This window comes from Typopeltis vanoorti, chromosome 9 (genome assembly GCF_054136105.1).
Source record: "Typopeltis vanoorti isolate ZY-2024b chromosome 9, IOZ_Tvanoo_1.0, whole genome shotgun sequence".
In the NCBI taxonomy this organism is placed as follows: Eukaryota; Metazoa; Arthropoda; class Arachnida; order Uropygi; family Thelyphonidae; genus Typopeltis; species Typopeltis vanoorti.
Genome location: NC_143557.1, coordinates 74,904,406 through 74,927,754, shown reverse-complemented (window position 1 = coordinate 74,927,754; position 23,349 = coordinate 74,904,406). Strand labels below are relative to the sequence as shown.

Here is a 23,349-nt window from a genome sequence, read left to right as displayed (position 1 = left end):
AGAAGTTGGCTAAGGGGGGAGGGGGGATCCCATAGCTGTCCCATCTAATTGTTTGTATATTTTCCCTTTCCATGTAAAATAATCTGCTGAGTAATGGTGAGTTTTGATATCACCTCATTATTCACGAATGTACCATTAACTGAAACTCTTAACTTACTAAATTCACAATTTCCATCTGATATATTTCAGCTATTTAAATTCACAGTACAAGCAGATTATTTTACATGGAAAGGGAAAATATACAAACAATTAGATGGGACAGCTTTGGGATCACCCCCCCCCCCAGCCAACTTCTACATAGAACATCTAGAAAAGCTAGCTATCAACACAGCCACTCTCAAACCTAGTCTCTTGCTACGCTATGTTGATGATGTGTTTGCTATTTGGCCACATGGCCAAATAACAAACACATTGAATACATTTTTAGTGAATCTAAATAGCCAACATCCTAAAATCCACTTTACAATGGAACTAGAAGCCAATGATTGTCTACATGTGATAAGTGTGTCTTTCCTGGACACACTTATCACGTCTTCCAGAAGGTTCCTTATTATTCTCGGTTTATAGAAAACCCACATGTACAGGCAGATATTTACACAAACAATCACACCACCCTTCTCAACAATATGGTATCTTAAAAACACTAACCCATAGAACTAGAGCAATTTGTTCCAATGACATTGCTCTCACTGCTTAACTTTCTCACCTGCATCACACCTTCTTGACCAATGGCTATAATCCCCACAAGATAGATAAAATACTATATGCTCCCCAAAATCCCCCCCCCCCACTATCTACCACAGAAGACTACAACAAAACTATCACCATCCCATACATTAAAGGCACATCTGAAAAGATATCTAGGGTGCTTAACAAACACCAACTACGCACTGTATTTTAAACCTTATGTGAAACTGGCAACTCTCGTCTGTTCACCTAAGGACAGTTCTCTCCTTTATCGCATCCAGGAGTCTATGAAGTGCCCTATTCATGTCATAGAGCCTACTATGGACAGACAGGAAGAACTGTGAACATCCGCCTTGGTGAACACAAAAAATATATCCAGCACTTTCATTATGGCAAGTCGGGTCTGGCAGACCATGCTTTGGATACTCCTGCACACAAGGTCAATTGGAAAGAAACAAAAGCTGCACAGAAGCTCTTACAAGTCAGAGAGGTTGTTCCTGGAATCAACAGAACCCCTGAAATCTGCCAAAGATTTGGGAGACAGTCATCCTAAGACCAAATTAGTATCTTTTTTTTTTAAACTTAGATGGTGCCTAATTAGGACTTTAATCTTTAATCTTTAATAATGTAACAGTGAGACTAGTATGAGTAATTGTAGCATGCAACACCGGATTGTGGTTGTCTCGCTGCTATAACAAACTTTGTTTGTATGCACTGAAGGTGCTGGATATAATACTAGCAAAATATTAGCGTTTAAGTTAATAAACAGTTATTTTCTTATCAATCTGTATTTGCATCTATACTGTTAAAATCCAATCAACAGTTGTGACTGAGTTAATGGTTTAATAACTTATTACAATATAATAGTAAAAAAAAGTAAGCATTTTATTTCCAATATTTTACCTTCAGCTACTATGACATTCACAAGGCTAAAAGCAATCAAATGTGTTTATAAAGACATAAAATGAAAAAAATGCGTAAGAACATGAAGCATTTCAGCTAGTGTCCTGAATGCAGTCAAGAATAGTGCATTTTGTTGATGCTTTTCACAGAGGATATTTTTTTTTTTTTTTTGAGATCCTGGCAGATTTTTGCAGACAGATTTATTTAAATTAGGAGTATTTTGTAAAATATATGCTATTATATCCCATTTCAGATATGGAGATATCTTCATCACCTTCAGTTTCCTGATATGTACTCTCAAAGTAGTGTAAAGGAAATTAGAGTATTCTCTGCATGTATATAACATAAATCTAATTATGTACAGTATACTATGCAAGTATCCTGTATACAATTACATTTATATTATTACTAATCTCCTCTCCTTCTCCAAATTAGTAGTCAATCACTTGTTAGCAATCCAATATTGTCAGATCTTGTATTTCGGTCTGTAGAGCACTTCAGAATTCAACAATCCACCTAGATCTTGGTTTTCCAGTGGATCTTTTTCAAGTCATCTTAGCATCAAATGGATGTATTTTGGAGAATAGTGAATCTTTAGTGATATCCCAACTTCCACCTTGTGGTATAAGCTGTTCAAACTACTTCATCGTAATTTTCATCTTTGCTGTTATCAACAAGCTTTTCAGCAAGTGGCTTTTATTTTTATCTTTTTATTACTTTCATTACTATGCATTTATAAATATATCTTCCTTAAATTTGGCTTCTGAAATTTTTGGAAATCTTATAGATTGGTATTGGAATGTACATAAATTTTGGTTCAATGCTTTAACAAATCTTTTCACAAGACCCAGTTTATTGCAATGGTGAATGAAATATTTTCTTGGAGTCAATGAGGGGCTGGCTGTTTTATGGTCACTCCCTTTCTTTCTTGTGTGTAATCTTTTTTAAGATGGCTACATTTTTTAGACACTGTTCTGCAATTCCATAAGTTTTTAAAGCAATATTTTGTAAATCCTTCTTGCATTATCTAGTAATAATGCACCTACTTTTAAAGTGCCACAGTTATTCCAATAGTAGTTCTTGCACCTTGGACATATTTTCTTTTATACATATAGCATGTGTGATTTTAAGCTTGCTTTGAAAACAATCATTCAGCTCATGAAATACATTGTGGCAGCAGGAAACTACTTTTTTTTTTTTTTGGTCTCAAAATACGAAACTTAGATTTTGTTTATTTCTATAAACAGATATTTTATTTCTGGAGCTAATAAGTTCCAATGTTGCGGGCAAGATTCATGCAGCACTCAAAGTGTTGTTTAGCAAAATTCAAATCTCTAACAAGATCAGTTTTCCTTTCATTCAATCTGGACTGGATGATTAAGTGAAAAACATATCTGATCTCCAACCAACAGGCTGGGCATGGATGGTTTATGAATGTGTTAATAAAAAAAAGATGTATTTAGATGCACAAAAATCCATGCCACAGTAGATGAGAATGAGTGTTTGAGACTCAAAAGTGACACTACTATAATTCTACTTATAGGAGGCTGAAGTAGCTTGAAAAAATTCCCTGTTTGGTTTCGTTTCTGGATTATTTAACCCTTAGCTCATCTATGATATTAACGTACTACATGTTTACAATATTTTGTTTGTGGTGAGGGAAAATTTACAAAACTAAGATTAGGTTTGTTTACAAATTCATAAAACCTCATTTGACAATGATGATGATTACATCAGTACTACCACATTACCATTAACTTTCACTACAGCAAATATATCATTATAACGAACTATAGAAAAGTCCTAATTGATGACTCATAGGTACAATGCTATTCTAGACAAATTATGTATGTGATCTCTGTGAGTTCTGCATAGCAAGGCAATGGCAGAGTCTAAGTTCAAGTACAGACTTCGGAGAAAATTTCTTTTTCTTTTTTTTTTCTCTTTATATATATATATATATATATATATCAATCCCATTCATGAGAATTGCAAAATCTGTAGCACATACATGCTGTATAATGCTTAATGGGAAAGGAACATATTGATATTCTTCTTGAAAAGCCACAGGATGAAAGGAACAGAGGTGGAAGGAATGAAAATAGGAAGATAGAATGGCTTATACTTGAATTGCGAAAGGATGTCAGACATCCATTGCAGAAAACATTACTTAAAAGAAGTGTTACCTTCTTTTAAGTAACATGTAGCATCTATTACATGATATTTTAGTTCTCTCGCAACCACTAAAATGTCATCTATGCCCTAAATTCATCAAGTTAAATTAACTTTGTAAAACATGCATCAATAATAAGAATCCCCTTTTATATATTATTAAAAGAACACATAAGACCACAGTAATAACTTTTTAATTAATAAGGTACTATTAGTTTTAGTATGAAATATCTGTACCTTATTAATTAAAAAGTTATTACTGTGGTCTTACATGTTCTTTTAATAATTATACTATGCCACAGGTACCTCTAAAAATAAGAATCATCACCTTTTTATATATACAGTCCCTATTTCACACCAAAATAATCAAAGTATGCAGTCTTTACTGTGGGAGTGATGCTATGTTGCTGCTAACACTTATTAAGTGAATTACACATAATAACAAAAGCAGTCCATGTTTATGGCCTCTTGCTTTTAGATGGAGTAGCCATAGTATTCAACACAAAATACGAGGCTAATCTTCTTGAATGGCAGTCAATCTCAAGTAGAGTAATGTGGGCAAATATGAGAATGGGGAACTGGACAATGAGACTTATTTGTGCCTATGGTCCCACAGAAGGTTCTACTAAGGTAGAAGTAGAGGAATTTTTTGAGGCTTTAGAAAAAGCAACTGACACAATGAAAAAGGAAAAGTTGGTCCTTGTTGGGGATCTAAATAGTAGAGTAGGAAATGATTGTGAGACATACAAAAATATTTTGGGAAAATTTGGAGAAAAGAGCAAAGCTAATAATAATGGCAAATATCTGTTGGATTTCTGCTCAGGACATGGACTGGTTATTACTAACACCATGTTCCAACATAAAAATGTGCACAAATTCACATGGAGAGAAGAGGCTAGGAATAAGAAAAGTCTCATTGACTATGTTATTGTTGATAGTGATGTTTTCTCCCTGGTGCAGGACACCAGAGTGTACAGAGGATTTGAAATTGGAAGTGATCACTATTTAGTCTTGAGCAGGATAAAATTGAATTTCATTTTGAAAAGAATAACATGTAAGAAAGTTTTAAAGCGAATAAAAGTTGAACAGCTCTCAGATGTGAACTGTAGACTAAAATACAGAAATATTATTGAAAAGAAAATGAAAGAGTTTGAGAACAGGAATCAAACCTTGGAGATTCAGTGGCAAACTCTGAAGGAAACATTGATTGATTCTGCCAGAGAGGCATGTGGTGAGGTTGTGTGCAAGGATAAAAAAATCAGAACTCCCTGGTGGACACAGGAAGTTAAAGAGGCAGTGAAGGAAAAGAAGAAAGCATATCAAAAGTTCCTGGCAAATAAGTCAGCTTTTACTCTTACAGAATACAGAGACAAATGTAAGAAAGCTAAACAGTGTGTAAAACTGGCTAAACAAAAGTCATGGGAGGACTTTGGCAAGAATATAGAAAATAAATATCAAGAAGGTGGCAAAATATTCTGGAGGTTGTTGAAGAAGCTTAGGAATGGAGGAAAGTGTGCTGTAAAAGGAATTAGAGATGATAAAGGTGAAATGAAAACAGGAGAAAAAGATATCCTTGAAGTATGGAGTAATTACTTTGAAAAACTGCTAAATGAAACGAGCAGTGATGACAGCACAGTGGTAAAAAACACTGACCAGGCATGCAGTCAGGAATACATATCCATACTTGAAGTAGAAAAAGCCATCAAAGGCTTGAAATGTGGAAAGGCAGCAGGAGTAGATGATATTCGACCAGAAATGCTGAAGTATGGTGGTATAAGAGTCTTACAGTGGCTGCACTGCATAGTTCAGAAAGCCTGGACAGAGGGACGAATTCCCGATGATTGGAGTAAAGCTCTCATAGTACCCATATATAAAAAGGGAAATAAGACTGAATGTGAGAATTACAGAGGTATTTCCCTACTGAGTGTTCCTGGCAAGATCTATGCAAGTATACTTGAGAAACGGTTGAGAAGAATTGTGGAAGAAAAGCTTGGTGAAGAACAAGCTGGATTCAGGCCAAATAGAGGCTGTCAAGATCAGATCTTCACTTTACGACAAATAGTCGAGAAAGCATGGGAATATAACAAAGATCTGTATTTAAGTTTTGTCGATTTGGAAAAGGCATATGACAAGGTGCCAAGAGAGAAGCTATTCAATACGCTGCAGTTATATGGTGTCAATGGGGCATTATATCAAGCAATACTTAGTCTTTATTTGAGTTGTGAGTCAGCAGTTAGAATTGAAGGAAGTTCAGGAAGATGGTTTAATGTTAAATCTGGTGTGAGACAAGGATGTACATTATCCCCTCTGTTATTCATTATCTATATGGATCACATTATGAAGGAATGTGGTATTAAACCTGATATCAAAATTGGAGATGTTAATGTCAGCTCTTTGCTTTATGCGGATGATGTTATACTTCTAAATAAATCCGCTACAAGTCTGCAAGATTCTCTGACTAAATTGAATAGCTGTTGTAATAGATATGGTATGAAGGTCAGCAATAAAAAGACAAAGACAATGAAAATAGGCAGAATCATTGAAAATGTCAACTGTGTTGTGAATGGAGAACCTGTGGAACAAGTAAAACATTTCAGCTACTTAGGCACAATTTTTACTGAAGATGGTAAACTAAATATAGAAATAGACAACAGAATCAGCAAAGCTGGTATCGTGGGAAGTCAATTGAATAAATTCATATTGAATAAGAGAGAAATTAGTCGGAACACTAAATTAGCTGTATACAAGACTGTGTTCAAACCAATTTTAACTTATGGATCTGAGAGCTGGGTCAGAAGTAAAACACTTGACCAAAGACTAGAGACCGCAGATATGAGAGTCCTGAGAAAGATTAGAGGCGTGAACAGATGGCATCAATGGCAATATCATATTAAAAATGAGGATATTAGGAAAGAACTTGACATTGTCAGCATCCAGGAATTCATTAGCAGAGCTAATCTCAGATGGTATGGTCACTTAAATAGAATGCGAGAGGAAAGATTAGCAAAACAAGTGTTCTCTGCCAGGTTGGCAGGAAAACGACCCAGAGGAAGACCAAGATATAGGTGGATTGATACGGTACAAAGTGTGTTAGACGATAGAAATATAAGATCTGATAATGTTGGAGTCTTGACAAGTAACAGACTGATTTGGAGGAAAATTGTAGATAGGAGTTAGTAATGATGTAATTTTTTCATGTAGTACTGTCATATCCTGTACACCCCTTGAGGGTACATGGCAGGAATTTGATGATGATGATGATGATGATGCTTTTAGATGTGACATGAGAAAAGAAAGGAGAAATTTAAAAACATCTGAGTGCAACTGAGAATGCGCACCTGAGTTTATGTTATAGTATGTTAGGCAGGTCAAGATTCAAACATGTTCAAAACCATGCCACCATTCAAACTATCACTATAGAAAGGTAATACAATGACAACTTTAAATTTTACTATGATTACTGAAGAATTCATGTAAAATATTCCACAATCTATGAAGCTATATGTGGGAAAAAAAACAACCTGCAGGATGGAATTTTTCTGGCTTGCAAATGGATTCAGCACATACAAATACATTAAAATCACCTAACTTAATTTGTTTGTTTCTTTTTTTTTTAAACTACTAAGTCTGTTGATTAATGTCAATTAGATGCACATAAATCTGTTATGTAAGGAACTGAATGCAACACAGAATTCCTGTCACAATAAATTTTTCCTACTAATAAAATGTTTCATTTAATGCACTTCTTATTAACCAAAAAATGATATACCACATAGTACTAATAGAATATTTATTTTTTGACAGAAGTGTCATGGAAGAAACATTTTTATAATACAGAATATACCGTATTTATTGCCTTATAAGATGCACCATTGTATTGAATCGATCACATTTTTCATGTTGAATTTTTTTTTAAAAAAAAAAACCTTAGCAGTATAAGATGCATGAATTATGCATCAAATTTTTCATGTAAATATTATTATTTTTAATTTAAAATTTTAATACAATGAATATAATGAATATTCATTTATTATATAAAAACAATTATACTTAAAAATCATTAAAAAATGATTCATCTTCACTCTCAAAATTTTCTGAACTTGATTCTTCATCAGAAACAGAATCAGCTATCTTGAAATAATAAGTCATCCTCCACACTGTCAAGAGAATTAGCACACTGGTGAAATTGTGGCCTTCTTTCTCCTACTTGTAGATGTTTCTTTGAAATTTGGAGATTTCTTGATAAAGTTAACAAGATCAGTAATAACAGAGGAGTTCAACTCAATCCTAGCAAGACAAAGATTATGGTTCTCAAAGGAAATATAAATAGGGAAGCTCTTGAGAAATAAGTGTACCTTAATGGAGAAAAAATTCAGGAAGTCAGCAAGTACCTTGGATCCATTATGAACATGAAGAATTGCTGTTCAGAAGACGTCATAAGATTAGGAATGGCTAAAACAACAGTCAGAGACTTGTTTAAAATCTGGAAGGGTGAATCGATCTCCATGGGAACAAAGTTGAGGATTTTGGATGCAGTTGTTTTTCCAACAGCGACTTATGGATGTGAGACTTGGAACCTAAAGAAGTCAGATAAGAAAAGAATAGTGCTTTTGAGATGTGGTATTACAGAAGGATATCATATACTGAAAGGTGTACAAATGAGTGGGTATTAGAAAAGATCAGTAGAACTTTAAGGCTCCTTAAGGATATTGACAGAAGAAAGTTAAAATATTTTGGACACATCGAAAGAATGAAAGGATAGATCGTCAATGAGATGGATGGATGGGGTGTGTGGAGTGACTCATCTTCAGAGAGTTGCAGCCTCCAGAAAAGCATACAATAGGACTACATGGCGAGGTGTGGTGTGGCACATCACCGGGCATCAGAGTGACCATACAGCATCTGTGGATGTCCAATGAACATATGATGATGATCCATTTTCCCCTCATAAATACTTTAAATGGTTCATTTATTTATACATCTAAATGTTGAAGCTGCAGTGGTGAGTCCTGGGATTACAGCTATTTTTGTGTTCATTTTGCAAGGTTCATTCTTAACAGCTTTGGTTTCATGGCATCTAAACTGATCCCATACTAACAAAGCAAGTTTCTGACGTAAACTGCCAGGATGTCCAGACCACACCTTCTTTATCCATAACTTCATCCCTTCCTCATCCATCCATCCTTTTGGATGAATATGAATGTAAACTCCTTTGGACTTTTTTAAATTAAAAAAAAGGTGGCAATTTTGTTCCATCCACATAGCATAACTGAACTACAGTTTAGTGGGATTTCTCATGACCAGAAGTTTTAACAATAATATTTTTTTTTTTTTATCTTTGGACTCAACAGTCTTGTTTGAGGGCACATCAAAAGTCAGATGCACTTCATCCATATTTGTGAAGTTTAAAATTGTCTTGTTTTCTAGCATTTATGATGAATCTGTGAAACTCAATTTTATTTCCGAATTCATCTGGCATTTTTTGTGATATTTTGGTGTTTGCATGCATGCATAAATAATTTCTCTTCATAAATCTAAAGCACTATGAGTGACCTTGTAAAATCAATGATATTTCTTTCCGTTGCCAATATTGTTCACTGCATAATCATTTTTGCAGATACGCAGCAACCCAATCATCTTTGACTCATTATCCAAGTTTTTAATTCATTTTCAATTTCTGGACATTTTGCTGGTTTTCTGCAGAGATTGTGTTTTTTAGAATTTGCTTCTATTAATTGCTGCTCATTTCCTCCAAGTTCATACCATTTTTACTATAGGTGGAGGCCCAAAGTGCTGCTCTGCTGCCATTATTTTTTGCATACTCAATCACACTAAATGCAATCGCATAGCTATGTCTGTGCTTCGTGGAATCCATGGGTTGTAAAAAAAATTTTTAATATAATAATGTAATGACCGTGCAGCTATTCAAACTAATCACACGGCACCAACAAGCGATGATGCACAGTAACTGTGCATACATAAAATCACATTGGCATGCACTGGTTTATAAGACGCACCCTAATTTTCAGATAAATTTTAGGTACAAAAAAGTGTCTTATAAGGCAAAAAAATATGATAATATGCTTATGTTCTAAAAATATCTCAAACAATAAGGATTAAAATAAATGAACATTTTAATAAAAGGTATCAAAACATAATCCACGATAAGATATAAAAATACTCTGCAAAGTAACAGAAAGGTTTAGAACACTTTCATGTTTTCCCATAAATGGAGATAACAGTGAAATAACTAATTTCATGTATTATATTTGGAATGCAACATACTTACTTTCTAGACAAAACTGAACTGATCGACAATATATTATAAGGTTAGAAAGTTCTTTAGCAATTTTTCTTGTCCGCTCCATCTCTTTACTCTTTCGAATCTTATAAAAGAAAAATTATATGAATTAAACTGTATTGCAATATATATATATATAAATGCAAAAAAAAAAAAAAAAAAAAAAAAAGATTTTAAAAATACCTGTAACCAGGGCTCCAGAAATCCACTTGCCACAGGCGAGTTATCAGAGACAAGGCAAATGAGGATGGGCTAACAATTTAGTATTTAGCTCACCAAATTGCATTTTGTAATGACTTAAGTCAAAAACAAAAATGATGATATAACAAAACAGTTACATTGAGCAATCAGTTAGTTAAAAATGAACTTCCTGTTATTTTCATCAGGAAACTCCAGTTCTTTCAAAAATCATGAAGGTCATCAACAGTCAACTTCTCCACCTGGAGGTCCACTAGCTAATTAGCAATATCAATTTTGCCACTCTCCATCTACAGCTGATCTCCTAGCCATCCCCTCCATTTGGATATAAGCCATGAAAAAGTTTTGAGGAATTTACAGTCACTCTTGATATTTCTAGGATATTAGATCAGGTCTAGCATGAAGACCTACTCAGCAAATTACCATCTAATGGTCTTCCTTCTACCATTTGAAATTCAGTCACCAGATTCCTTTCATCATTCACTGCATATCATGGTTGATGCTTTTCTCTCTTCAAATTTCCTCACGAATGCTGAAGTACCTCAGTGTTTTGCATTTTCACTTATTCTCTTTGTTCTGTACATAAATGATCTTCTCTCACTAACCTGAAATTCCATCCATAACTATGCTGATGATCTTGCATTGTACAACTATAAGAAACTTCAAGATCGTCCATAATGAATACCTTAAACACTAATCAACTTGCTATCTCTTACTTACACATCTAGCCTCTCCTGGCACAAACATATCTCAACCATACCTTCTCAGCCTCCAAAAATCTTGGTGTGATTTTTCACTCAAGACACTACTCCTGTCACTTCTCAAATTACTATCTAGTATTCCAGACTCTAGCAATAATTTGATATCTTGAGTCCATATTCAAATTTGATTAAGCTATCACTAATGTGGTTAGCTTTTATTAGTATTTTTAATTAGAGGATAATATGACTGAAATCAATCTTCCGCAATATAATAAACAAAACTCTAGTTTTGATAATCCCCCACCTACCCACCAGATGTTAGGCTAGTAAGGTTAATAGTTGACCAAAATTAATGATACATTGCCATAGTATATGGAATGCATAGTATTATACATGTTCGTAGGTATATGTGCATTGCATTATGGAATACTAAGGCAATTGATGTGAAGTCATTAGCCTCTGTATATAAGTAGTCCAGTTGTGAACTGACTCCACGTGCAAACTTTGTTTGCTTACACTTGGATAATGGATGAAACCAAGAATATAATTTCTTGGAATCTTTAATTTATAGTATAACCAAGTGAAAAAAAAATCTTTCAATATGTAATATAGCGTGTCTCTCTGTATATACAGTATATGTGTACTCCAGATGAGAATCTTACAATGAGTGTCAAAATGTTGGGCAATTATCTTGGCTTATATTAAATTAAAGTTATTACTCTAATAAGGTGACAGTATTCATAATTTTACCATAATGAATGCTGATCACCATGTAACCATGAAAGAAAAAAATCTAGAGCTGTTTTCTATAAAAACAGATAGAGAATAATAATCCACCCTCCATCAACAACTGATCAGCTTTGATAACTATATCTACAACTGTGGTGCTTGGTCTCCCACGTCAAGTACTGTCAATCACCATTTTCTTTCTTCCCATCTTTACAATGCTCTCACCACCAAAATGCTCTAATCATTGCATCTGATCAAGAGACATTCTATAACACGGCTGATGTCTCTTGACCACTTTTAACAAAATTCATACAAAATTCTATATCTCTGTCTTGAAACATATGAAATATCATTCTTTGCTGATATTGAAAGATGCATACATTGAACAATTTGATGCATATGTCTTATTAATCAAGGCCATTATGGCTAAGCAGTTTTCCAGTCTTGCTATTTTTCAAATAACCCTGATATTCTCTCAAAATGGCAATGATATGAGCATGTTTTTCCAACTTTCCCTATCAGTACATGCTTAAATATTTGTTGTACTGAATCTGATTTTTTAATTATCTGCATTCAATGAATAGTTAGAGAAGTAAATATTTAAAATAACGCTGTATTTAAATTATTTTACATTTTATACTTAATTTTTAATTATTTTACATTAATTCATCCTTACATTTCCATTTTATGATATAACTTATATTTCACAGGACAGCAACATTTCATTTTATAATGAGATGAGATACAGAGTAAACTATTGTTTGAACAGGTAATGTACTGAGTTAATCAAAGTCAATATTGGCCTCGGGCTTTGCAGAAGGGGATTGAAGAGAAATGTATTCCCTTCTGATTTGCCCATAACATTTCTGTATGCAGTAAGGATCTGTGGCAGTGGTTCCCCAACATTTTTTTCACTTGTTTACCCCTTGGCAGTCTATTTCCATAAATTGTACCCTTCATATTAGCAAAATGTTTGTAATTAACATAGTTGCTGTTATTTCAAATTTATATGTTGTAACTGTAAATAAACAATCCAAACTTTAAATACATTATTCAAAACTCTGATATGCTTTGAAATAATATTTATGAAACACACAACAAATATTCAGTGTGATCCTTGAGTTTGTTTTGAAGCATATAATTTTCTGAAATGAGGTTCAACTAATGAAAGATAGTCTTAAATCTGAAAGTGCATTCAGCTTACTACAGTATTTATTTTTTATAAAGGTATAAGAAGAGAAAGCCCTCTCCACCAGCTCCGTATTTGTAAATGGCAATAGAAACTTAAGTGCTTTGTCAGAAAGCTGTTCATATTCTCTGCTGATGTCTGCCCAAAAGAAGGGAAGCTTTTAAATTTCAAATTTAAAAGCTTCCCTTTTAAATTCAGCTTTTAAAGTAGCATCAGTCGAAAGTTCGATCAACTTCTCTTTTTCCTTGATTGATAATCTGGTGGCTCAGAAGTATTCTTCTTCAAATGGATTTGCAATCCAGTTATTCTCTTCTCCAGGTTTTGAGGGGTACCTCTCCAAATGATTTTTTTTTAGCTTTTTCGAGTGTTCAGTTATTTTCTTGCTCATTTCCTGAGAGAGCTGTAGCTTGTTCCCAGACAGGAAATCGTGTAACATTTCAAATACCTGAGGTTGGCCTTTTTCAGTACATGATCTACAAAAATCCATTTTTTTAATCATAGATTCAATTTTGTCTGAAACTTTGAAGATCGTTATCGAATTATTATGAAGTGCTAAATTTAGATTGTTTATTGGTAGAAAAATATCTGATAAGTATGCAAGAGCCTGAAGCCAATCACAGTCGTGTAACTTGGAAGCAACTTGGAAAGGCCTCGTGTCTAATTTTGAATTTATTTCTGTATAAAGGAGCAGGGTAGAATGACAACTCATCATCTATTCACGCAGTGCTTTGAAAATCCTCGAGTTTGTGGTGTTTGACTTTATAAAATTAACTAGTTTAACAGCTTCATTGAGAACAACTTCTAATTCACCAGGGAGGAGCCTAGATGCAGCAGTGACTCCAGGTTATATTGGAGGGCTACCTTTATGACATGACCACAAAGACCATAGTAAAAATCTGACATAGACTTGCCCCTATCTGTGCATAGCCCCAAAACAATTAGACGAATTAATATCCTTTTCTTTGCAATAACAAAGCAAAAGCTTTTCTTCAACTTCATCGCCTTTCAAATACCTCATAATAACAAGCAAAACAGTGAAATATTCAACATCTTTGCTTTCATCAACCTGAGGAGCAAAGAATTTACTATTTTTAATTCTACTTATTACTGTCGCCTCAATGTCGTCAGACATATTCCAAATTCTTTGAGATATTGTACTGTTTGAAAGAGGGATAGTGTTAATTTTCCTCACGTGTTCTTCTCCAAGCATACATAGAACAGCATCTTTTACACAAGGAGAAATTAAATTCTCAGCTATAGTATGATTCTTATGACATCTAGCAATATAATACCTAATATGATAGGAAGCTTCAAGCACATTTTTGTTATTTTTGTTAGCTGATGACAAGAACAATGTCATATTCTGATGTTTCGTTAGGCAGCGAAAAAAAAAACTGCATTCCTTATTTGTATAGCTGGCATGTTTTGTTTGTAAATGCCGCAAAAGTAAAGAAGATTTCATGCTACCATTGGATAATACTTCCCTACCACATTGAAGACTATGGCTTCTCCCTGTTTTGCACTAAAATGTCCTGAGAAATTCTTCATGATTGGTCACTATCCACATTACGTTACACCTTTCTTACCGTGCAGATTTTCAACCACTGATCAATATCTGATAACACACAAATTGAAAAATTTAAAACTTTCCACATCATTACCATCATCAAATTCCTGATATATATACCCTTAAGGGTTATAAAGGATATGATAGTAGTACATGAAAAATTTACATTATTACTAACTTCCTATTTTTAATTTTCCTCCAAATCAGTCTATTACCTGTCAAGACTCTACATTATCAGATCTTATATTTCTATCGTTTAAGGCACTTTTTACTGTATCAATCCACCTGTATCTTGGTCTTCCTCTGAATCTTTTACCTGTCAACCTGGCAGAGAACACTTGTTTTGCTAATCTTCCTTCTCCCATTCTGTTTAAGTGACCATACCACCTGAGATTAGCTCTACTAACGCATTCCTGGATCCTGACAATGTCAAGTTCTTTCCTAATATCCTTTTTTTAATATGATATTGCCATTGATGCCACCTGTTCACACCTATAATCTTTCTCAGGACTCTCATATCTCCAGTCTATAGTCTTTGGCGAAATGTTTTACTTCTGACCCAGCTCTCAGATCCATAAGTTAAAATTGGTTTGAACACTGTCTTGTATACAGCTAATTTAGTTTTTTGGCTACTTTCTCTCTTATTTCATATAAATTTATTCAGCTGGCTTCCTACCATACCAGGTTTGTTGATTCTGTTGTCTATTTCCATATTTAATTTACCATCTTCACTAAAAATCGTGCCTAAGTAGTTCAAATGTTTCACTTGTTCTATAGGTTCTCCATTCACAATGCAGTTGATATTTTCAATGCTTCTGCCTATTTTCATTGTCTTTGTCTTGTTATTGCTGATTTTCATACCATATCTATTACAACAGTTATTCAATTTAGTCAAGGAATCTTGCAGATTTATTTAGAAGTATAACATTATCTGCATAAAGCAAAGAGCTGAGATTAACATTTCCAATTTTGATATCCGGTTTAATGCCGCTTTCCTTCATGTGATCCATATAGATAATGAATAACAGAGGGGATAAAGAACATCCTTGTCTGACACCAGATTTAAAATTAAATCTGGTGTCAGACATCCCATCTTCCTATAGTTCCTTCAATTCTAACTGCTGACTTACAACTCAAATAAAGACTAAGTATTGCTTGATATAATGCCCCATTGACACCATATACTGTTGCATTTTGAATAGCTTCTCTCTCTCTCTTGGCACCTTGTCATATGCCTTTTCCAGAGCTACAAAACTTAAATACAGATCTTTGTTATATTCCCATGATTTCCCAACTATTTGTCGTAAAGTGAAAATCTGATCCTGACAGCGTATATTTGGCCTGAATTCAGCTTGTTCTTCACCAAGCTTTTCTTTCACAATCCTTCTCATCCGTTTTTCAAGTATACTTGCATATATCTTACCAGGAACACTCAGAAATGAAATACCTCTGTAATTCTCACATTCAGTTTTATTTCCCTTTTTATATATGGGTACTATGAGAGCTCTACTCTAATTATCTGGAATTTGTCCCTCTGTCCAGGCCTTTTGAACTGTGCAATGCAGCCACTGTAAGACTTTTATACTTCCATACTTCAGTATTTCTGGTTGAATATCATCTACTCCTGCTGCCTTTCCACATTTCAGACTTTTGATGACTTTATTTACTTCAAGTATGGATTACTTGAATTAAGGGGATATTAAATCCCACATAGTTTTAAAACCGAATAAGAAACCATGTGGGATTTAATATCCCCTTAATTTAAGTAATGTTTTCATTGCCGAAATGAAGCTTATTAGCTCTTTATACTTCAAGTATGGATATGTATTCCTAAGTGAATGCCTGGTCAGTGTTTTTTACCACTGTGCAGTCATCACTTCTTGTTTCATTTAACAATTTTTTGAAATAATTACTCATAAAAAGATATCCATACTTCAAGGATATCTTTTTATCCTGTTTTCATGTCAAGTTTATCATCTCTAATTCCTGTTACAGCACTCTTTCCTCTATTTCTGAGCTTCTTCAATAAATATCCTCCAGAATAACTTGCCACCTTCTTCTTCTTGTTCATTTTCTATGTTCTTACCAACATCCTCCCATGACTTTTGTTTAGCTAGTTTTACACAGTGTTTAGATTTCTTACATTTGTCTCTATATTCTCTAAGAGCACACACTGACTTATTTGCCAGGAACTTTTGATATGCTTTCTTCTTTTCCTTCAACGCTTCTTTAACTTCCTGTGTCCACCATGGAGTTCTGATTTTTCTATCCTTGCAGACAACCTCACCACATGCCTCTCTGGCTAAATCAATCAGTGTTTTCTTCAGGACTTGCCACTAAATCTTGAAGGTTTGATTCTTGTTCTCAAACTCTTTCATTTTTTCTTGAATAATGTTTGTGTATTTTAGTCTACAGTTCATATCTGAACTATAGAAGTTGAGCTGCTCAACTTTAATTTGTTTTAAAACTTTCTTACATGTTCTTCTTTTCAATATGCAATTCAATTTTATCCTGCTCAAGACTAAATGGTGATCACTTCCAATTTCAAATCCCCTGTACACCTGGTGTCCTGCACCAGGGAGAAAATATCATTATCAACAATGACATAGTCAATGAGACTTTTCTTATTCCTTGCCTCTTTTCTCCATGTGAATTTGTGTACATTTTTATGTTGGAACATTGTGTTATAATAACCAGTCCATGTCCTGAGCAGAAATCCAACAGGTATTTGCCATTATTATTAGCTTTGCTCTTTTCTCCAAATTTTCCCAAAATATTTTTGCATGTCTGACAATAATTTCCTACTCTGCTAATTAGATCCCCAACAAGGACCAACTTTTCCTTTTTCATTGTATCAGTTGCTTTCTCTAAAGCCTCAAAAAATTCCTCCACTTCTACCTTAGTAGAACCTTCTGTGGGATAATAGACACAAATAAGTCTCACTGTCCAGTTCCCCATTCTGATATTTGTCCACATCACTCTCCTTGAGACTGCCTTCCATTCAAGAAGATTAGCCTTGTATTTTGCATTGAATACTATGGCTACTATTTTACTTGATTGTCATTGTCTGAATATAGCATTTTGTATTTATTACTCAGAAAGATCTCACCAGTTTTTGCCTTTTTTTTTTGTTTCAGTCAAGCCTATTATATCGATTCAATTCCTCATTTCTTTGCCATTCAGGCAAAAACAATGAGGGCCTTGTTTAACCAGGCGACGCCCCAGGCGGCATGAAATTCTGTCATGTTGTACCATCATTTTATGTTTTGGTTTAAGCCAATAAGAATACAATTCGGTTGGCTCCCAAATTGCCAGCCTATCCTCGTTCGTTCAGTATCAGGGAGATATTTAACAGGGTGCACCACAAGAATGTGAGGATTAGACATAGGTTATTTCTCCATATTCCTTTAAAGCTATGTGGAGGTCTCTTCTCAGTTATATAGCTTTGACCCTTAAGCACTTCCTCATCTCACATCCATAATTCAATGTGGACCATATGATTTTATTATTCTTATTTTAGTCTATTTATTCCAGATGTCATTAATAATTTATTATTCCAGAATGCTTCTTTTGCCTTGGCTATTCTTGATTTTATTTCCATAACTGTTGTTCCACCTTCCATAATCATTACTCCTAAATAATTATAAGCCTTTACATTTTGAATGAATCCCATTGATACTCATAAATCTGTGTTTGTTGCTGTTTTTTTGCTTACTACTATATACTTGTTAATTCTATTGCCATTTATTTTTATTTCCATTTCAATTTTTTTTCATATTCTTTCATTATCATTTCACTGAATATATTGAAAAGTATACATTTTCTACAAGGATAGAAAAATAAGAATACCATGGTGGACACAAGTTAAAGAAGCAGTCCTGGAAAAGAAGATAGCACATACCAAAATTTCCTAGCTAGTAAGTTGGCAGATGTCCTAAAAGTATACAGAAAAAAATGTAAGAGATGTAAACTATGTGTAAAAGCAGCTAAACAAAAGTCATGGGAAGACTTTGGTAAGAGTTTTTATTATTATTAAGAGAGAACTCCAGGGAATCAGAGACTCATCAAGAGATGCCACATATTACATGCACCAGCTATCATACTTGTTCTTGAATTAATTCACAATGCTTGCACACACAACATCCAATGGCAATCTATTCCAATCAACACCACCCTATGAGAGAAAAATCTAGCCCTTACCTCCTTAACGGAATTCATTCTCAGCTTCAAAGGATGTCCTCTTATCCTTTCCCCACTCTCCATAAAATGAAAAATTCCATCAACTGAAATACTGTATGAACCTTTAAGAAGTTTGCACATCTCAATCATGTCACCCCCTCTTTCTCCTGTTTGCTAGTGTCTGCAGTCTACAAATTCACAATCTGCCTTCATAATCAGTATTCTACAATAATTATATAATTTTTAACACTCTCCTTTGCACTCTTTCCACTGTATCAGAATCACAAGGGAAACCAGGAGATCAGACCTACACACAATAGTCTAAGTCAGGTGTTATCAAGGTCTTGTAAAGAAGCAAAATAACACCCTTATCTTTACATGTCAAAGTTTGTTTCAGCATTGCAATTATCTTTTGCATTGTATTTGTAATCTTTGCTACATAGTCCCTAAACTTCAATTTCCTATCTACTAATGCTCCAAGATCTACCTTGATCAGTTTCTTCTAGCCTAATCATTTCCAGCCTATTTAAAATCACAATTCCAGCTTATTTAAATCATTCTGCAAGTACTGCATATCAGCTACATTAATGATTACCGCATCTATCTTTGCATCATCAGCAAATAGCTGTATGTCACCTGTCAAATCCTTCCCAATGTCATTAATGTACAGATTTAATAACAGTGGACCAAGGACTGATTCTTGTGGTACACCACTGGTTAAATTTTGCATACTCACATCTCCCATACACCACTTTTTGATATCTTTCAGTTCAGCCATCCTCTTAATCCACACTAATATTTTATAATCCAAACCCATAATTCTCCAATTTATGCAATAGGCTTCCATGCTGTATTCTGTCAAAAGCCTCAACAAAATCCAAAAGTATCATTGTCCTTTTCTAGCTCAATGGTAACATGATATTGAAAAGTATAGGGGATATTATACACCTTTGTCTTAATAGGGGATATTATTCACCCTTATCCCACTCCTCTTTTGATATCTATTGTTTCATTATTAATTTTGTTTATAATTTGTGTCTTCTGATTCTAGTATAATTATATTATTATTATGAGGTCTTCTGTATCAATTTGAATGTCTTTTTAATATTTCTATTAACTTTTCATGGCTTACTGTGTCACTCAATACTAAATTAAAATCATACTAAATTACATTTCCAAGAGATAAATTGCTATGTATAATGTCAGAATCACATTTCTTCTTCTTTTCTTTTTTTCTCTCTCTCTCTATTAATATATATCCTACTGATAAACAGGTCCTAGTAAACTGAAATTAACCTAATATTTCAAGAGGTTTATTAAATTACCAAATCATTTGCAGACTGTGCAGTATCTCTAATCTTCTGCACCCAGTCAGCCATTTCTTCCTTGGAAGGAGCTGCTATTTCAATAGGAATTAACTGGGTTGGTGACACAATTCGAAACACCCATTCTCTACCCCGACCAAGCCAGTTCTGAAGAATATCTGGAAATAAAACACAGAACAGAGAGAATTCTTACAGATTTATATACAATGGACAAAAATAAACCCATTTAATAGCATCAAAGAGATCCCTTTTATATGAATACAACTGGATCAAGTAGTCTAACGAAAAAAAAAATTATATATATATATATATGTAATAAATTTTTTAACTTCGGGATATTGTATATTAGGATAACCAAGTTATTTTATAAACTTGGTTATTTTAACTCCTAATCCCAAGTATGCAAACAATTAAGTTTGCACCTGAAACAAAGTTCAAGTCTAAAGATGATACAACACCAGAGCAACTCATTGTAAAGGTGGGTAAAACTCTGATCACTATTCTTAGTATTTTCCCATAATGTAAAGCACATCTCACTAGAAGATGTATACTGCAATGCATTATGGGTGGGGTCACTACCCAGACCGGTTTCAACCTTTTTTGAGGTCTCCTCAGTGAGTAGCTAGACCCTAAATACCAAGGTTATAGTAATACGGAGCTTTATCAACTTTACCTATAGAAGTTGCAACAAGGTGTTTTTATTTTTAATAAAAATCTCTGGAGGAGATATAGATGTAATACATTTTTTAACTTGGGGATATTGTATATTAGGATAACCAAGTTTATAAAATAACTTGGTTATTTTATAATCTGAAATGTTGAAAGGCAGCTGGAGGAAATGAAATTCAACCAAAAATGCTCAAATATGGAGGTATTTTACAGTGGCTACACTGGAATAATTCAGAAGGCCTGGTCAGAGGGTCAAATTCCAGATGATTAGAACAGAACTCTCATAGTACTCATCTATATAAAAAAAAAAGGAAATGAAACTGAAAGTGAGAATTACAGGGATATTTCCCTACAGTGGTCCTGGTAAGATTTAGCAAGTATATTTGAGAAACAGCTAAGAAAAATTACAAAAGGGAAACTTGATGAAGAACAAGCTGGCCAAACAGAGATTGTCAGGGTCAAATTTCACTTTAATACAAATAGTTGTTGGGTGATATCAACAAAATTGAAATTATATTTAAGTTTTGTTGTTCTGGAAAAGGCATATAACAAGGTGCCAAGAGAAAAGCTCTTCAAAATTCTACAATTATATGGTGTAAAAGGGACATTATATCAAGCAATACATAGTCTCTATTTAAGCTGTAAGCAGCAGTGAGAACTGAAGGAGGTATAAGAAGATGGTTTGATGTTACATCAGGTGTGCGACAAGGGTGCACATTATCTGTAATGTTATTCATTATCTATCTATCTATCTATATGAATCACATTATGAAGGAAAGTAATATTCATTCTAATATCAAAGCTGAATGCTAATCTTAGCTCTTTACTTTATGCAGATAATGTTATACTTCTGAATAAATCAAGTACAAGTCTGAAAAGATTCACTGAATAAATTGAAAAACTGTTGCAATAAATTTGGTATGAAAATCAGCAATAAAAAGATGAAGACAATGAATATAAGCAGAAACATTGAAAATATCAACTGCATCGTGAATGAAGAACCTATAGAACAAGTAAAACATTTCAGCTACCGATTATATATTTTGTTTAATCCTTTATCCAAGTGTAAGCAAACAAAGTTTGCGTCTGAAGTATTTTCGGGACTGGGGCAACTCGTGGTAAAGTGGAGTAAGTTCTGATCACTTACCTTAGTATTTCCCATAATGCAAAGCACATCTCCTTGCGGACATGTATAATGCATTAAGGGAAGGGCCACTACCCAGACCGGTTTCAACCTTTATTGAGGTCTCATCAGTGGAAGCCAGACCCAGAGGTGGTGATACTAAGGTGGAAGTAATGCAGAAGTCATATCACCATATACTAGTTGCCCAAAGGTGTCAACACCTTATTATTAAAATTCTCTGGATTAGAGATAGTTGATGGAAGTTTTTCACTTGGCTATGCTACCAATTACCGTATTTGCCGGCGTATAAGACACACTTTTTTTCTTTGAAAATAGGTTTGAAAAACAGGGTGCGTCTTATACACCGATATTCAGTTTTTTATTACTTTCATTTCTGGAAATTTTCCCTGTTCCGAGTTACGTGATTTCTTTCTTGCTTCCTTGCTGTGTGTGTGAGAGCATTCCAGTTACGTAGAGTTCAGTGGATGCACATGCGCTGTCATCGACGATCACAGCTGTGTTCCTGTTTGTTTAAACTTTCCAATTGTTGTCGCGGTTGTTGTGAACGACAATAAATTTCTACCGTTAAATTTTCTCTAAATTTCTTGGCAAATTATGGCTGATAAAACTTCAGCATTGCTACAATATTGCATACAAGATACGTGTGATTGCATATGCTCAAGAACATGGGAACAGGGCTGCAGAGAGGCATTTCGGGCCACCCCAACTGAGAAAATGATAAGAACTTGGCGGAATCAGGAAGAGGATCTAAAAAAGCAACTCACAGTAAACATAACCTACGAAGTAGAACTGCAAATTGGCCAGAACTTGAGGCAGCACTGAATTCTTGGATTTTAGACTACAGAAAAGCAGAACTTTCAGTGTCTACTGCTGCTACCAAAATGATTATTCATCATGCAAAAGCAATAGCCACTAACAGAGGGTTTGCCAACTTTACTGGATCAACATCATGGTGTTCAAGATTCATGAAGAGAAACCAGTTATGTATGCAAACTAAAACAAAAAATATCACAAAACATGCCAGCTGAATATGAAGAAAAAAGTATTGAATTTCATCGATTCGTCACTAATGCAAGGAAATGAGAAAATTTTGAACTTGCGCAAATAGAAAACATGGACAAGGTTCCGCTGACTTTTGATGTGCCTCAAACAAAACTGTAGATTCCAAGGGCACAAGAGGTTTCAAGTGTTTCTTCATTTAGCTCTGGAGATGAATTTCTGGGTTTTGATGAAGATTAAAAGGTGGATACTTTTTCCTAGTTAGATTAGGAAAAAGTATTTGCTGAATGTAGACCTACTTATTACTTTATATTTGAAATACTGTGAATTCATTATAATATTCAGTGATAAAGTTTTTTTTCCTAAAATATGTGTGCAAAAAAGTGGGTGCATCTTATAGGCCGGTGTGTCTTATATGCTGGCAAATACAGTATATATTTGGTTTAATCCTTTATCTAAGTGTAAGCAAACAAAGTTTGCGTCTGAAGTATTTTGTAGTGATGAGACCTCAATACAGGTTGAAACTGGTCTGGGTAGTGACCCTTCCCTTAATGCATAGCATTATACATGTCTGCAAGGAGATGTG

General features: G+C 34.1%; 1 protein-coding gene across 1 annotated transcript in view; it reads right to left on the bottom strand.

Moving 5' to 3' along the window:
- sl (small wing phospholipase C gamma 1) overlaps window positions 1–23,349 on the bottom strand; it is a 546,737-nt gene that overhangs the window by 128,065 nt on the left and 395,323 nt on the right. Inside the window, exons 22-23 of the mRNA XM_090398565.1 lie at window positions 19,952–20,109; window positions 10,052–10,148 (exon numbers count right to left, since the gene is read on the bottom strand). Of these exons, the coding sequence (XP_090254691.1) occupies window positions 10,052–10,148; window positions 19,952–20,109 (255 nt within the window). The remainder of the gene's footprint in view (window positions 1–10,051; window positions 10,149–19,951; window positions 20,110–23,349) is intronic.